This window comes from Balaenoptera ricei, chromosome 8, assembly GCF_028023285.1.
Source record: "Balaenoptera ricei isolate mBalRic1 chromosome 8, mBalRic1.hap2, whole genome shotgun sequence".
NCBI classification, from domain to species: Eukaryota; Metazoa; Chordata; class Mammalia; order Artiodactyla; family Balaenopteridae; genus Balaenoptera; species Balaenoptera ricei.
Genome location: NC_082646.1, coordinates 111,758,428 through 111,773,722, shown reverse-complemented (window position 1 = coordinate 111,773,722; position 15,295 = coordinate 111,758,428). Strand labels below are relative to the sequence as shown.

At 48.2% G+C, this 15,295-nt stretch overlaps 1 protein-coding gene across 1 annotated transcript in view; it reads left to right on the top strand.

Annotated features, from left to right (window-relative positions):
- The first annotated feature begins 3,064 nt into the window (after positions 1 to 3,064).
- LOC132370249 (uncharacterized) overlaps positions 3,065 to 15,295 on the top strand; it is a 30,948-nt gene continuing 18,717 nt past the window's right edge. Inside the window, exon 1 of the mRNA XM_059929975.1 lies at positions 3,065 to 3,079. Coding sequence (XP_059785958.1) covers positions 3,065 to 3,079 — 15 coding nt within the window. The remainder of the gene's footprint in view (positions 3,080 to 15,295) is intronic.

Here is a 15,295-nt window from a genome sequence, read left to right as displayed (position 1 = left end):
AACAGCCAGGAGGGGATCGGAGCTTGGGGCCCACCTGGGCCGACTTAGAGCCGTGATTTTCCAATGCTGGTGCCCCACCCCTGCCCATGGAGCTCATGGGTCAAAGGGGGTCCCAGGTGTTTGTATTGTCACCAGCCACACAAGTGGCTTGAGTACCAGGCTAGAGCAGTGAACTCCCACCGGGATGGCGCTGAGTACGGTGGCCCCGCCGTTTCCTCACAGTCACCGCGTGAATTCATTTTAAGGAGGCTGGAGGGTGGTGGCTGTGAGCTCAGACCCTGGCTTCCCTATTCAGTAGCTGTGTGACCACGGCCAGGCAACTTCCCTCTCTGTGCCTCGTTGTCCTTGTTTGAAAAATAAGGGTGATTATTGTTTTCTTGCCTTGTGTGAGGTTTCTCAGCCGGATTTCCTGGGAGAGCTCTAGGTTTGAACCTTGGATCTGCCTCTCAGTTTGCCAAGTTTTGTTCGTGTGTTAGCGTCTTGGAGCTGGGCTGTGCTTTGACCTGTTTTGTTCCGCGTGCTCAGCTAACACAGTGAGGCAGGGCGCCCCGTGCAATAGGGTAGGTTTATCTGCCCTCCCTCACCTCCTCTGCACGTGGATGAAACCCAGTGCCCCCTCTCCGGGCAAGCATTGGGGAGCCCGGAGCTCCACCTTTGTGCGTGGTGAGGCTGGCGTAGGTGGTGGGGGGAAAGGATGGTCCAGGGCAGATGCGCTGCCCACGGCGATGGGCTTGGCTTCACTGCTATCTTCAGGGAGAGCTATCCCAGGAGGGACAGAGGCCTGGGGGTGTTCCTCCAGTTCTTGGCGCTCTCCTGTCTGGATGTGGGTGTTATTTCGATCATGAGAAGGCAGGCCAGGCAGTGACCCAACCAGGTTCTCTGGGTGAGAGGCTGAGTTGAAGAGAATGTGCAAAATCAAGATGTAAGTCCACACCGCACGCTTCTTTTCTAGAAAGGGCAGGTCGCTCTCACCCTGCAAAACCACTCTGCCCCTCACCAGACTCACATCTCCACATCTATTGGGAAAGATGTCGAAAGCACGCCCTGGAGTGTCACGTGGGGAGACCACAGTGATTGGGAGGCAGGGACGGGATGGCTTCAGCTTCCAGAAATTCAGTGCCCCACGTGTGACTGTCCACCAGTGACCCACACACAGACCTGCTCATGCCGCCCAGTTCCTTGTCCCGGGAATACAGGCAGGGCTTGGAGACTTGTGCAGGGCCAGCTCACTCACCTGGACAAACAGGGATGTGAAGAGAGCTCTCGGTGAGAGGCAGGTAACCAGGGAGCCTCACCTGCCTCGGGGCCTTAAATACCTCCATAAGCACTGGTCCCCCTCCGATGCCTCTCTGGCCTGAGTCCCATCCACGTGTCCAGATGCCTCCTCCCTATCTCACTTGTGTGGGTTAGGCTTAGGGTTAGGGTTACGTGGGTTAGGCTTAGGGTTAGGGTTAGGGTTATGTGGGTTAGGCTTAGGGTTAGGGTTAGGGTTACGTGGGTTAGGGTTAGGGTTAGGGTTGGGTGGGTTAGGGTTAGGGTTAGGGTTAGGGTGTTAAAGGCTTCTCACACTTCACGGATCAGCGACTCCCACGTCTCCCCCAGAATTTGCTCTCAGGTGATGGCAAGTCCAGACCCGAACATGGAATTATCCCCCTCTCACCCAACCGGCCTGTACTCCTGCAGGGTCTCCTGCAGAAGGCATCCGGCACCTGACCACTCCCTCCCATCTCTGTGCTGACCCTGTCCCAGCCCCGCCCTCTCTCGACAGCAAGAGGAGCCCCAGCACTGGTTTCCCGGCCTCTGGCCTCTCGGCCCCAACCTGTTCTTAGCACAACAGTCAGACTTGTCCTGTTAAGGTGTGAGAGTCAGAGCATGTCACCGCTCTGCTCGGAACTTCTCAAGGTCTCCTGTCACTCACAACGAAAACCAACGTCATTTCCAGAACCTAAGGTTTGCCTCGCTCTTTCTCCCACATTTGCCCGGCAACAGCCATGCTGGCTGCCTAGCTGGCCCTCCAAGGCCCCAGGACTCTTCCACCCCAGGGCTTTTGCACAGGCTGTTTCCTCTGCCTGGAACACTCTTTCCCTTGGCATCCGTCTGGTTCCCTCAACGACCTTCTAGACGTGGCTTAAATATCACCTTCACAGGGAAACCTTCCTCACACACTCATCCCAGGACTTGGCTTTGCTTTTCTTCATAGAACCTACTCTCCAGTTATAGAATATAAATTACCAATTTATCTTGCTTATCTGTATCCCCCACAAGAATACAAGATCAGTGAGGGTAAATTTATGATTATTTTGTTCCCGGATGTATCCCTAGCCCCAGAATGCCATCTGCCCTGTGTCAGCAGCTGACTCTTCCAGCTCCTACTCTGCACCCACCACCGCTGTGAGAACCTTACATATACTCTCTGACCCTCACAATAGCCCAGCTACTAAATACGATCGTCATCACCCCCATTTTATAGGTGGTGAAACCGAGGCACAGATGGACAGTGGGACCTGCCCAAGGTTACATGCTGATACGTTGCAGAGCTGGAACTCAAACTCCACGTGGTGCCAGAGTCTGTGCTCTTCACCACCTCCCCTAGAGCTTCATCTCCTCTTGCTGTACTTGTTAAATAACTAGAAAGGCTGTGTCCTGAAGCAGGGCTGGGCCAGATGCAAAGCTTTCCACCAGTGCTTTCCGGACTTTGGGTTGCAACCCACTCATGGGTCATAAAATCATCCCTAGAAGAGCAGGGTTATGTATTATCTGTCACCATGTTATAAGTGACCCCTAAATTGAATGGCTTAAACCAACAATAAACATTATCTCACGCAATTTCTGAGGTTAAGGAATCCAGAAGTGGCTTAGCAGGTGGTTCTGGCTCAGTGTCTCTCATGGTGTTGCAGGCAAGGTGTTGGCTAAGGCTGCATCATCCGAAGGCTCGACTGAGGCTGGAGGACTTTCTCCCAAGGCAGCTCCTTGTATATTTGGCAATTGGTGCTGGCTGTTGGCTGGAGGTCTCAGCTCCTCACCAGTTGGGCCTCTCCACAGGCTGCTTGAATATCCACACAACATGGCGGCCTCCATGGTGGGTGATCCCAGACACACAACGTCCTTTATGCCTAACCTCGGAAGTCCTGCTCCCCCACTTCTGAGATATTCCATTGGTTACACAAGTCAGCACCTTTCAACACGGGAGGGGGCTACACAGGGGCTACCAACAGCCAAGGGTGCATCTTACAGGCTGCCTGCCATAGGTTACTTGACAATAAAGAAACTTGCAAAAATCCCTGGAGAAGAGTGCCTCACTGATGGTGGCATGTCTGATGGGTGGCAGAGTTCCACTAAGAGGCAAGAGCGTGGACCTTGTCACCTTGCACCGGCTGCACCTTCCCACTGAGGTCCAGGGCTCCTCGTGGTTTAAAGCTCCTGCCTGGCTCTGCCTTCTGGCCTAGCACCTAGGTTGTGCTCAACACCCGTTGCTTGATGAACTTGATGTAAAGACAAGGACAAGAATATGGCAGGTTCAGCTAAGAACATGGGAGGCTGGGGACTTTGCTGGTGGTCTAGTGGTAAAGAATCTACCTTGCAATGCAGGGGACACAGGTTCCATCCCTGGTCAGGGAACTATGATCCCACATGCCGCGGGGCAACTAAGCCTGTGTGCCGCAACTACTGAGCTTGTGCGCCTCAACTAGAGCCCGTGTGCCGCAAACCACAGAGCCTACGTGCTCTGGAACCCGCGTGCCACAGTCTCTGAGATTGTCCTCAATTCTTTTCATTCTTTTTTCTTTATTCTGCTCTGCAGTAGTTATTTCCACTATTTTATCTTCCAGGTCACTTATCCGTTTTTTCTGCCTCAGTTATTCTGCTATTGATTCCTTCTAGAGAATTTTTAATTTCATTTATTGTGTTGTTCATCATTGTTTGTTTGCTCTTTAGCTCTTCTAGGTCCTTGTTAAATGTCCCTTGTATTTTCTCCATTCTATTTCCAAGATTTTGGATCATCTTTACTATCATTACTCCGAATTCTTTTTCAGGTAGACTGCCTATTTCCTCTTCATTTGTTTGGTTTGGTGGGTTTTTACCTTGCTCCTTTTCTGCTGCATATTTCTCTGTCTTCTCATTTTGCTTAACTTTCTGTGTTTGGGGTCTCCTTTTTGCAGGCTGCAGGTTCATAGTTCCCATTGTTTTTGGTGTCTGCTGCCAGTGGGTAAGGTTGGTTCAGTGGGTTGTATAGGCTTCCTGGTGGAGGGGACTGGTGCCTGTGTTCTGGTGAATGAGGCTGGATCTTGTCTTTCTGGTGGGCAGGACCACGTCCATTGGTATGTTTTGGGGTGTCTGTGACCTTATTATGATTTTAGGCAGCCTCTCTGCTAATGGGTGGGGTTGTGTTCCTGTGTTGCTAGTTGTTTGGCATGGGGTGTACTGCACTGGAGCTTGCTGGTCGTTGAGTGGAGCTGGGTTTTAGCGTTGAGACGGAGATCTCTGGGAGAGCTCTCACTGTTTGATATTATGTGGATCTGGGAGGTCTCTGGTGGACCAATGTCCTGAACTCGGCTCTCCCACCTCAGAGGCTCAGGCCTGACACCTGGCCGGAGCACCAAGACCCTGTCAGCCACACGGCTCAGAAGAAAAGGGAGAAAAAGAAAGAAAAAAAGAAAGAAAAATAAATAAATGAATAAAATAAAGTTATTAAAATAGAAAAAAATTATTAAAAATAAAAAATAAAAATGTAATAAAAAAAAGAAACAGAGAAAGAAAGAAGAGAGCAACCAAACCAAAAAACAAATCCTCCAATGATAACAAGAGCTAGAAACTATGCTAAAAAACCACTAAAAACAAAAAACAAAAGATGAACAGTCAGAACCCTAAGACCAATGGTAAAAGCAAAGCTATACAGGCAAAATCACACAAAGAAGCATATACATACACACTCACAAGCGGAGAAAAAGGAAAAAAAGAAAAAAATATTTATAAAATAAAAAAAGGAAGAGAGCAACCAAATCAATAAATCTACCAATGATAATAAGCTCTAAATACTAAACTAAGATAAACATAAATCCAGAAACAAATTAGATGCAGAAAGCAAACCCCAAGTCTGCAGCTGCTCCCAAAGTCTACTGCCTCAATTTTGGGATGATTTGTTGTCTATTCAGGTATTCCACAGATGCAGGGTACATCAAGTTGATTGTGGAGATTTAATCTGCTGCTCCTGAGGCTGCTGGGAGAGATTTCCCTTTCTCTTTTCTGTTCGCACAGCTCCTGGGGTTCAGCTTTGTATCGGCCCCGCCTCTGCATGTAGGTCACCTGAGGGCGTCTTTTGGGAAGCCTGAGGTCTTCTGCCAGCATTCAGTAGGTGTTCTGTAGGAGTTGTTCCACGTGTAGATGTAGTTTTGATGTATTTGTGGGGAGGAAGGTGATCTCCACGTCTTAATCCTCCACCATTTGAAGGTGCCAACAGGCCATTATCAATAAAATTTTTTTTAATTAAGAATTAATAAATGCAAACTTTTGGGTCAGATGAGTACCCAGATGGAGAAAAATGAATCTTGACTCCAGCTCACATCATACAAAAAAAAACTGAGGTGTAAAAGGTAAACCAATAAAATCGTCTTTAAAAATAAAAGAGAATCATCTTGGTTAGGCAAAGATTTCTTAAAAAGGACAGTGAAACAATAAGGTCCTACTGTGTAGCATAAGGAACTGTATTCAATATCCTGTGATAAACCATAATGGAAAAGAATATAAAAAGGAATGCATATATATGTATAACTGAATCACTTTGCTGTACAGCAGAAATTATACAACACTGTAAATCAACTATACTTCAATAAAATAAATTTTAAAAAAAATAGAAATAGGAAAAAAAAAGAACAGTGAAGCACTAACCACAAAAAAAGAAAAGAAACTGGATTTCAATGAAATTAAGAGCTTCTTTTAATATTACTCAGCCATAAAAAGAAACGAAATTGAGTTATTTGTAGCGAGGTGGATGGACCTAGAGTCTGTCATACAGAGTGAAGTAAGTCAGAAAGAGAAAAAGAAATACCGTATGCTAACACATATATATGGAATCTAAGAAGAAAAAAAAAAGGTCATGAAGAACCTAGGGGCAAGACGGGAATAAAGACACAGACCTACTAGAGAATGGACTTGAGGATATGGGGAGGGGGAAGGGTAAGCTGTGACAAAGTGAGAGAGTGGCATGGGCATATAAACACTACCAAATGTAAAATAGATAGCTAGTAGGAAGCAGCCGCATAGCACAGGGAGATCAGCTCGGTGCTCTGTGACCACCTAGAAGGGTGGGATAGGGAGGGTGGGAGGGAGGGAGACGCAAGAGGGAAGAGATATGGGAACATATGTATTTGTATAACTGATTCACTTTGTTATAAAGCAGAAACTAACACACCATTGTAAAGCAATTATACTCCAATAAAGATGTTAAAAAAAAAAAAAAGAGCTTCTTTTCATCAAAATGGAACATTCAGAGAGTGAAAAGGCAATTCACAAGGAGGGAAAAGGTATTTGCAACGGTGCTCCTCCCACTGGAGGACCCATGGGCAGACTATATAAGGGGCTCCTACAAATCACTAAGACGGCGATTGGCAAGCTGATTTTTATCAAGGAGGAAGAGACCTGAACAAAATGACCAATAACTATATGAAAATGTACTCAGCATCCTTAGTCGTCAGGAAAATGCAGATGCAACCACCTCCCCCTGGATGGCAAAGATGAAAGGGCCCAGAAGCCCACCTGTTGGTGAGTGTGGAGCCCCTGGCATTTCCACCCCTGGGATGGGGGTGCAGATTAGAACGGCCCCTTGGGGAAAAGAGTCTGGTAGCATCTCTTAAAGCCGAGCATCTGCGTCCCCTGGGCGCAGCTCCCCTTGGCCGGGTTGGACTGCCAGGGACAAAGCGTCTGTGCTCATAAGAGTGTTCACAGCGGCACTGCTCATAAACAGTGAAGGAACCCGAAAGTCAGTCCACAGTAGAGTGGGTGACCAAGGTACAGCACACGGCAAACCCTCCGTCGCGGGGGCTACAGCGCACGGGAGAGTCCCGTGCACGCCGGTGAGCGGAGGAAGCCAGACCCAGGAGCAAACACTCTCGGAATTCCAAGGTCAGGCCAGCTGCACGACTGCACCAGGAGGCAGGGGATGGTTACCTCTAGGAGTGGGTGACCCATGTGGATGGGGCACGGCAGCCGTCCCAGGAACCAGAAACACCTGCATCTCCATCCCGTTACACAGGGGCAGCGAATGTTAAAGTCCTCCCGGTGTGCCCGTAAGGGCACGAACTTCATTGTCTGTACAAAGTCACAAAGCCCAGGCGCTAAACTGTGACCAGCATTCAGCACGCACGTACACGTAAAGTCCATCCCCTGCAGCCACTCGCTCCCCCCTCACCCGACCCTACCAGGTGGGCCTGTGCGTCCAGGCGGCCGTTCGGAGGCGTTCATGGAGATGGCGTTAGAATCTGGGTTCTGGACCCAGGGAAGCAAGGCTGTTACAGTTTAACTACCCCATCAGGGCCCCCGGGTTGGCATTATGACTGGCAGAGGCAATGCCGTGGTGCTCCGAGTGGGCGGGATCCAGGAGTCCCCGTCACCTCTTGTTAGTGTGGCATGTGGGATCTCAGTTCCCCAACCAGGGATCGAACCCACGCCCCCTGCATTGGGAGCGCGGAATCTTAACCACTGGACCACCAGGGAAGTCCCTTTTTTTTTTTTCATCGTTTCAATGAAGGTGCTACATGTTCTGCCCACAGAGGAGAACTCCAATGCTTCTGTCCCTGCCTTGTCCAGGCCAGGACATGTGGGCTCTCCTCCAGCCTGGACCTTCCCTGCCCAGGGCTGAGGGCAGCTCTGCCCAATGGTCAACTCTCCTCCAGTGCCCAAGGCTCCCCATCCAAGGGGAAGGCCTCGGGGTTCTGGCTGGGGCCTGGGTCTCAGCAGCAGGACTGATTCCTGGGGGACCCCATGTGGCAAAACAAGTGTAAGAGTGGATATAGCAAAAGTAGAAAGGAGGTAATACAAACTAGAGGACATGCTGGGCCCTGGCAGGCTGACCCTGATGTCAGGGGCAGGACCCTGAGGTCACAGCTGTGTCACAGCACAGTGCGGTTGTTCTGCATCATGATGGCCGCAGGCCACCAAGACAAGGTCATCCCACACCCAGCAGTCTTGGTAAGGCAGGCAGAGAGGTTTGTCCTTTCCTTGAGAGGCTCATGTGTTTAAAAACGTCATGTTCATGAAGTTTCAGTTGTCCGGGTAGCTCAGTTGTACAGAACTGCCTTTCCCCAGTGGACGGGGTTGGGGAAGTCGTTAGTGGGTTGCCTTGTCCCTGATGTTCATTCAGCTCTTTGTTTCAGTAGCTCTGGTTTGACTTAGGTGCTTTCGCTGTTTATTTTTTAAATTTATTTATTTAGTTTATTTTTGGCTGCATTGGGTCTTTGTTGCCACGTGCGGGCTTTTCTCTAGTTGTGGCGAGCGAGGGCTACTCTTCGTTGCGGTGCGCGGGCTTCTCATTGCAGTGGCTTCTCTTGTTGCGGAGCACGGGCTCTAAGCACGCGGGCTTCAGTAGTTGCGGCTCGCGGGCTCTAGATTGCAGGCTCAGTAGTTGTGGCTCATGGGCTTAGCTGCTCTGTGGCATGTGGGATCTTCCCGGACCAGGGATCTGAACCCGTGTCCCCTGCACTGGCAGGCAGATTCTTAAGCACTGCGCCACCAGGGAAGTCCTACTTTCACGGTTTAATTAGAGGCTTTTGAAATCTTTTTTTTTTTTTTGGCCACGCCGCGCTGCTTGCGGGATCTTAGTTCCATGACCAGGGATTGAACCCGTGCCCCCTGCAGTGGAAGTACAGAGTCCTAACCACTGGACCACCAGGGAAGTCCCTGAAATCTTTTTTTAATAGGAAGAGGGATGTCGCTGAGCAAGACCGACGGTTGCTGAATAAACGCAAACCCCCTTGAGAATCAGGCCTGCAGGTGCCCCATCTCTTCCTCGGGGACCTTAGAGGTGAGAGGGGGGTGGCTGCTTTCCAGGTAGCAAAGTGTGCTTCGGGAATTTCAAATTTCTTATGTGTAAAAATGAATGGTTTCATGTTTTCTCTTGATGCTTCTTTTTATCTTCTTCCTCCAGCTATTAAAAAAGACTTTTTTCTAGGTAGGGATTGAACCAAATTACTTCTAAAAGTGTCTGGAATTCAATTCTAAAGGTGTCGGGAATTCCCTAATTTCTGTGGGTCTGGGCACATGGGCAGGCTCCTGGGCCCCAGAGTCAGGGGCTCCTGGCAGAATACATAGGAAAGTGGCCTGGGTTTCTGTTCATATGTCTAATCACAGCCCGGTACATCCACATTTAAATTAAGATTCTATTAAGGAGAAGGGTCCACCTTGGGCTGCTTATGGCCACTGGTAAATGAAATATGTTGGAGTTTTCCTTCAAATATGCATTAGAAATTCACAAGCATTTGCATTTCTCACCAGTGACACAAGCCAGGGTAATACAAGTGAGGAAATCCCTAAAAGATTTCTAAAGCCTTGAGGGAGCAGAGCCTTGATTTAACAGCAGGCATGTAACCGGACCCAGATTTTGCCAAAATGCCCTTTCTTCTCCCCTCCTGTGGGCCCTGGCCAGGCTGGAATCGACACATCATTTTTGATATGCTCCACAGAAGACAAAATTTGGCTTCCAACATTATCAGGAGAAACAGGTGAATGTGGAGATGGCGCCTATATAAATTTCAGTCCAGCAAAGAGGAAGTGTCTGTGCTGAAAGGGTGAAACTTTGGTCTAGATGGTAGAAGCCAAAAAAAAGTGAGAAGCTGTTTTGGGTGGAAAATGCTGGTAACTGGTATGACTGTTGTCCAGACTGAAAGTACTGGAGCTCTCCAAGTTTGAAAACACCAAGAATCTTTTCTGGCCAGAAATAATGTCTGGCACACAGTAGGTCTGCAACAATTTTTGGAATGAATTGATGAAAAATCGAATCCACAGAGGAAGCTTCTTTCCAGGCTAAGAATAGCCCATTTTACAGGTGTCTCCATGAACCCACTCACCCAGGAGTGGGCAAACATTTTCCGGAAAATGCCAAGTAGGAAATACTTTAGGCTTTGTGGGCCAGACAGCCTCTGCCACAGCAATTCAACTCTGCTGCCGTAGTGAGAAAGCACACAGACAATATGTAGACAAATGGGCTTGGCTGTGTTCCAATAAAACTTTATTTACAAAAACAAATGGGGGGCCAGATGTGGCCCATGGGTCATGTGTGCAGTCCCCTGCGCTAGATGGACTCATCGGTTCTACAGGACACAGATGGCACCTTTGTATCCTCTCAGGACCCAGAACTGGATATTTTAGTTAAGTACAATGTATTAAAACTGCCTCTCCCAAAGAGAACCCTCCTACGCTGTTGGTGGGAATGTAAACTGGTGCAGCCACTATGGAAAACAGTATGGAAGTTCCTCAAAAAACTAAAAATAGAGTTGCCGTATGCTCCAGCAATCCGACTCCTGGGCATATATCTGGAGAAAAGCATAATTCAAAAAGATACATGCACCCCAGTGTTCACAGCAGCACTATTCACAATAGCCAAGACGTGGAAACAACCTAAATGTCTATCAACAGATGAATGGATAAAAAAGATGTTGTACATATATACAATAGAATATTACTCTGCCAATAAAAAAGAATGAAATAATGCCATTTGCAGCTACATGGATGGAACTAGAGATTATCATACTAAGTGAAGTAAGTCAGAGAAAGACACATACTGTATGGTATCACTTATATGTGGAATCTAAAATATGACACAAATGAACTTATTTACGAAACAGAAACAGACTCACAGACATAGAGAACAGACTTGTGGTTGTCAAGGGGGGAAGAAGGGTGCAGGAGGGATGGATTGGGAGCTTGGGATTAGCAGATGCAAACTAGTATATATAGAATGGATAAATAATGAGATCCTACTGTATAGGGAACTATGTTCAATATCCTGGGATGAACCATAATGGAAAAGCATGTGAAAAAGAATGTATATATAAGTATAACTGAATCACTTTGCTGTACAGCAGAAATTAACACAACACTGTAAATCAACTACATATCAATTAAAAAAAAGGAGAAAAAGAAAAAAAACCTGCCTCTGCCTCTTCCTTCCACTATTGTACATAAAAAATTTTTTTCATGTTGTCCAATTACTGTGTATTGTGTTAGGGGTAAGTTGAAAGGCTGAAAACCTTTCTTTGCTCCATGTTTCCTTCCTGCACATGGATGTGAGAGCCGGGTCCATGAGCATTGTGGTCTAGTGAATGGCCACCAGGGGACACCCCGGGCACACAGGAAACTGAGCTGCTTTGCAGGAAGAAACAGAAAGCAGAATCTAGTCTTGAAGGGGTGTACCATCCCAGGTCGCGTTGTGTGCGCTCTTGGGGTGCAGGGCCTGGAATCTGGGATGGAAAACGCTGAGCCAGAAGCTTTCTTCAATTGCCACACTCTGTGGAAGGTTTGCTGACATGTATTACTCGTGCAAATAAATACCTGATTCTAAATATGAACGTGTGATGTCCTCTGGACTAAACCAAGAAGCGTGACATCCTAGGAGAGCAAGCCGATACCCCTTCCGGCCACATTATTTAAATAACTGACCTTAACATTTGTTTAGGGGAGAGGTCAAGTGCTATGAGGGGCACCTGGCGGGGCTGAGCCTCACCTGGATCTCCCCCAGATTCAGCTCCGTCTCCGACCTGCACCTCATCACGTCCTCCAGAGAAAGGGGGCACGCTCCCCCTCATGCCACGGGTTGCCAGCCTCCTGCTGGCATTCAAACACATCTCTCGCCTCAGGTGAGCACGTATCCACACAGTGGAATAGGGAATACTCTACAGTGGTGAAAAATGAACCACAGTCATATCACCAACGTGGGGAGATCTCCAAAGACTGAACAAAACAAGCAAGCCCCTGAGGAAACATCCAGGGTGATCATTCCCTGCATAAGAAGTTCAAAAGCAGGCAAAACCAAACAATACCTTCTTCAGGGACAGGTCCAGGTGTGGCAAAATTGAGAAAGGAGGCAAGAGAATTATTAACACAAACTTCAGGGTGATGGTTGCCTCTAGGAGGGAGGCCGGAGTGGAGGGCTACGCAGAGGTTTGGATGATATAGATGACTCGCGCTGGGTGGTGAGCTATCAACTTATTTATTAAAATAAGTAGTCGTCGCTAAGACGTACCTTACATGGATCTTGTATAATACATCATCATAAACTAGTACAAAAAAGAGAAATAATACTCACCCCTTCCCTGTTTGTATCTCAGGGCACAGCTCCCTGGGGGAAGGGAATAGTGTAGCGCTGGGGACCCTCACTTTCTGACCATTAGGGGTTGCAGCGTGCTCTCCTAGAAGCTGTAGGGGATGCGCTGCTAATTCTCGTCTCAGCCTGAAGAACTGCACCTCGTGTGAAGACCCGGCTTCGTGGTCGAATGGGAGATGTGACACGTGGCAGCCTCAATGCCAGGGATGCTGGGTCCAGGAACACAGTGGCTGGCCCGGATGCCCCTGTGGGTCCCCACGGCTTCCAGGTCCCCAGTCTGGTGGGAACCAGAGTTTCCGCACAGTGGGGGTAACTGCCTTTGGTGGCCTCTGAGCAGCCCCTCGGCTCCCAAGCCCCAGGGTCCCGCCTTTCAACTCCTCCCCCAGCACAGGCACTTAGCATCAGTAAATGCCACCAGCCTGCACATGCTGGGCTTTTCTGGGCTGCAGAAAACGTCGTCTTTTAAATCCCAGACGTGGAGGGACCAGTTGTCCCAGTCTGCCCAGGACTGGGGTGTTTCCAGGGACATGGTTCTTTCAACGTTAAAGCTGGGAAAATCTGGACAGACCAAGACGAGCTGGTGATTCCGCCCAGACTTTGTGACTTAGATATAAGGCTTTTTTTTTTTTTTTCATCTTTATTGGAGTATAACTGCTTTACAATGTTGTGTTAGTTTCTGCTGTATCACAAAGTGAATCAGCTATATGTATACATATCTCCCCATATCGCCTCCTTCTTGTGCCTCCCTCCCACCCTCCCTATCCCACCCGCCTAGATGAAACTTCAAAGCTTTTGCACAGCAAAGGAAACCATAAACAAGATGAAAACCCTCAGAATGGGAGAAAATATTTGCAAACGAAGCAACTGACAAAGGATTAATCTCCAAAATATACAAGCACCTCATGCAACTCAGTATCAAAAAAACAACCCAATCCAAAAATGGGCAGAAGACCTAAATAGACATTTCTCCAAAGAAGATATACAGATTGCTAACAAACACATGAAAGGATGCTCAACATCACTAATCATTAGAGAAATGCAAATCAAAACTACAGTGAGGTGTCACCCCACAAGGATCAGTAAGGCTTGGTTTTGTTCCAATTGATTTCACGCCGTGAAAGCACTCCAGACCTCCTGCCTGCCTTTCGTAAACGGTGGATTTATTTTGAAGGGGGGCAGGAAGGAAGGTTTGACTTCGTCCTCCACCGCCCCCAAACAACTCCTTCTACACCTTCGGCTCAGTCATGGCACTGGGGGGGACGGCAAGTGTTTTGGTGGGTGACTGTGAGCTGGTCTAGAATCTTGCTGAGGGCAGATTAAACTAGTCAAATAAGGATTCCAGGCAGTTATTGGTCTTCCAAAAGCTGGGAGTGGGAAAGAAAATGCTTTTTAAACTGGGGAAGCAAGCATCATACCAGATTTCTGTTGTCAAAGATGGTTGGGTTGTTTGATCTTGAAGCCATGGAGATCAGAGTCACTGGGAGGGCTTCTTAAACAAGAGCATGTCTGATAGTGTCAATCTGGGGTAAGGACATAGGACTGCATTTCTAACTAGTGAAGTTAATTCTGCTGGTCTGGGGGGCCACATTTTGAGAACTATTGTCATAGTGTTAAGGGCATTAAGTATGGACTAGGGGTTGTCAAATTTTTTCTATAAGGGGTCACATAGTAAATAATTCATTCAGGCTTTGTGACCACCTGGTCTCAACTACTCAGCTCGGCCATGGTAGCCCCATTCCCCCCCACAAGCAGCCATAGGCAATATGTAAAAAATAAATGGACGTGTCTGTGTCCCAATAAAACTTTATTTACAAAAGCAGTCAGTGGGCCAGTTTCAGCTCATGGGCTGTAGTTTGCCAACCCCTGGTTTGTGACTTTTGATAAAATATTGAGCTTCTCTGTGTTCTCTATCCCTGTGTATTGGTGAGCAGATGACTTTGACCCCACTGACAGCAGGTCGCAAGGGTCACAGGAAGGGCCATTTATTAAAAATACAAAGGCAGAGTAGCAGAGTGTATCAGTCAGCCTTTGCTGCATAACAACCATGCTAAGACTTAGTGGCTTGCAACAATCACCATCTTATTTTTAGTCATCAGTCTACAGGTCGGCTGGGTGACTATTCTGGTCTGAGCTGGTTTGGTCTCTGATGGGCTCTCTCATGTATCTGGGGCCACCTAGCAGACCCTCTGGTGCTGGATGATTGACGATGGCCTCCTTCACATGTCTAGCAGGTGGTTGGCTATTGGTGGGGCGCCTGGGGTTCTCTTCCCAGTGGCCTCTCCTCCTCCAAGAGGCTAGCTCGGGCTCTTTTACCCAGTAGTCTTAGCGGGGCAAGAGAGGGGGTCACAGTTCCTCTGGATGGATGACTACTAACATGATGTCATCTCCATCAATGTCACTGGTCACAGTCACAACTCCCTCCCAGATTTGAGAGTGGGACAATAGGTCCCCTCCCTTAGTAATAGGGGAAGCTGCTTCCCCTGACAGCTCAGACTGAGAGCTGTGTAGGGAGTCAAGCTCCCTGAGACTGAGTTTCATCTCCAGCTCTCACCAGCTGGAGCTCTTACTTTATTCTCCTGTGCCTGTCTCCTCATCAGGACCTTGAGGCTGGTGCTCCCCAGCCCCACACCATTGCTGGGAGGCTTAAATGAGTTAACTCAGAACCGTGTCTAGCACGAGAAAGTCCTCTCCACGTGGTGGCTGTCATTAATGTCTAAGTGAAGCCCAACACTTGTGACAGCAGTGGGGACACAAGGAACAGTAGACCCAAGGCCATATGGAGTGTTCTTTCATCCTTCAAGGACTGCCCCACCCACCCTGGACTCCAGGCTTTTGCTTCTCTTCTCCCCTGTCTGGAATCTGTGCATGTTTTCCAAGGCCAACTCGTAACGTTGCCTCCTGTTTACAGCCCTTATCACACTGGATTAAAGTGACTTTAGAAAACAAATGTGTTTCTCCTATAAGCTGGGAACTCCTTGAGGGCAG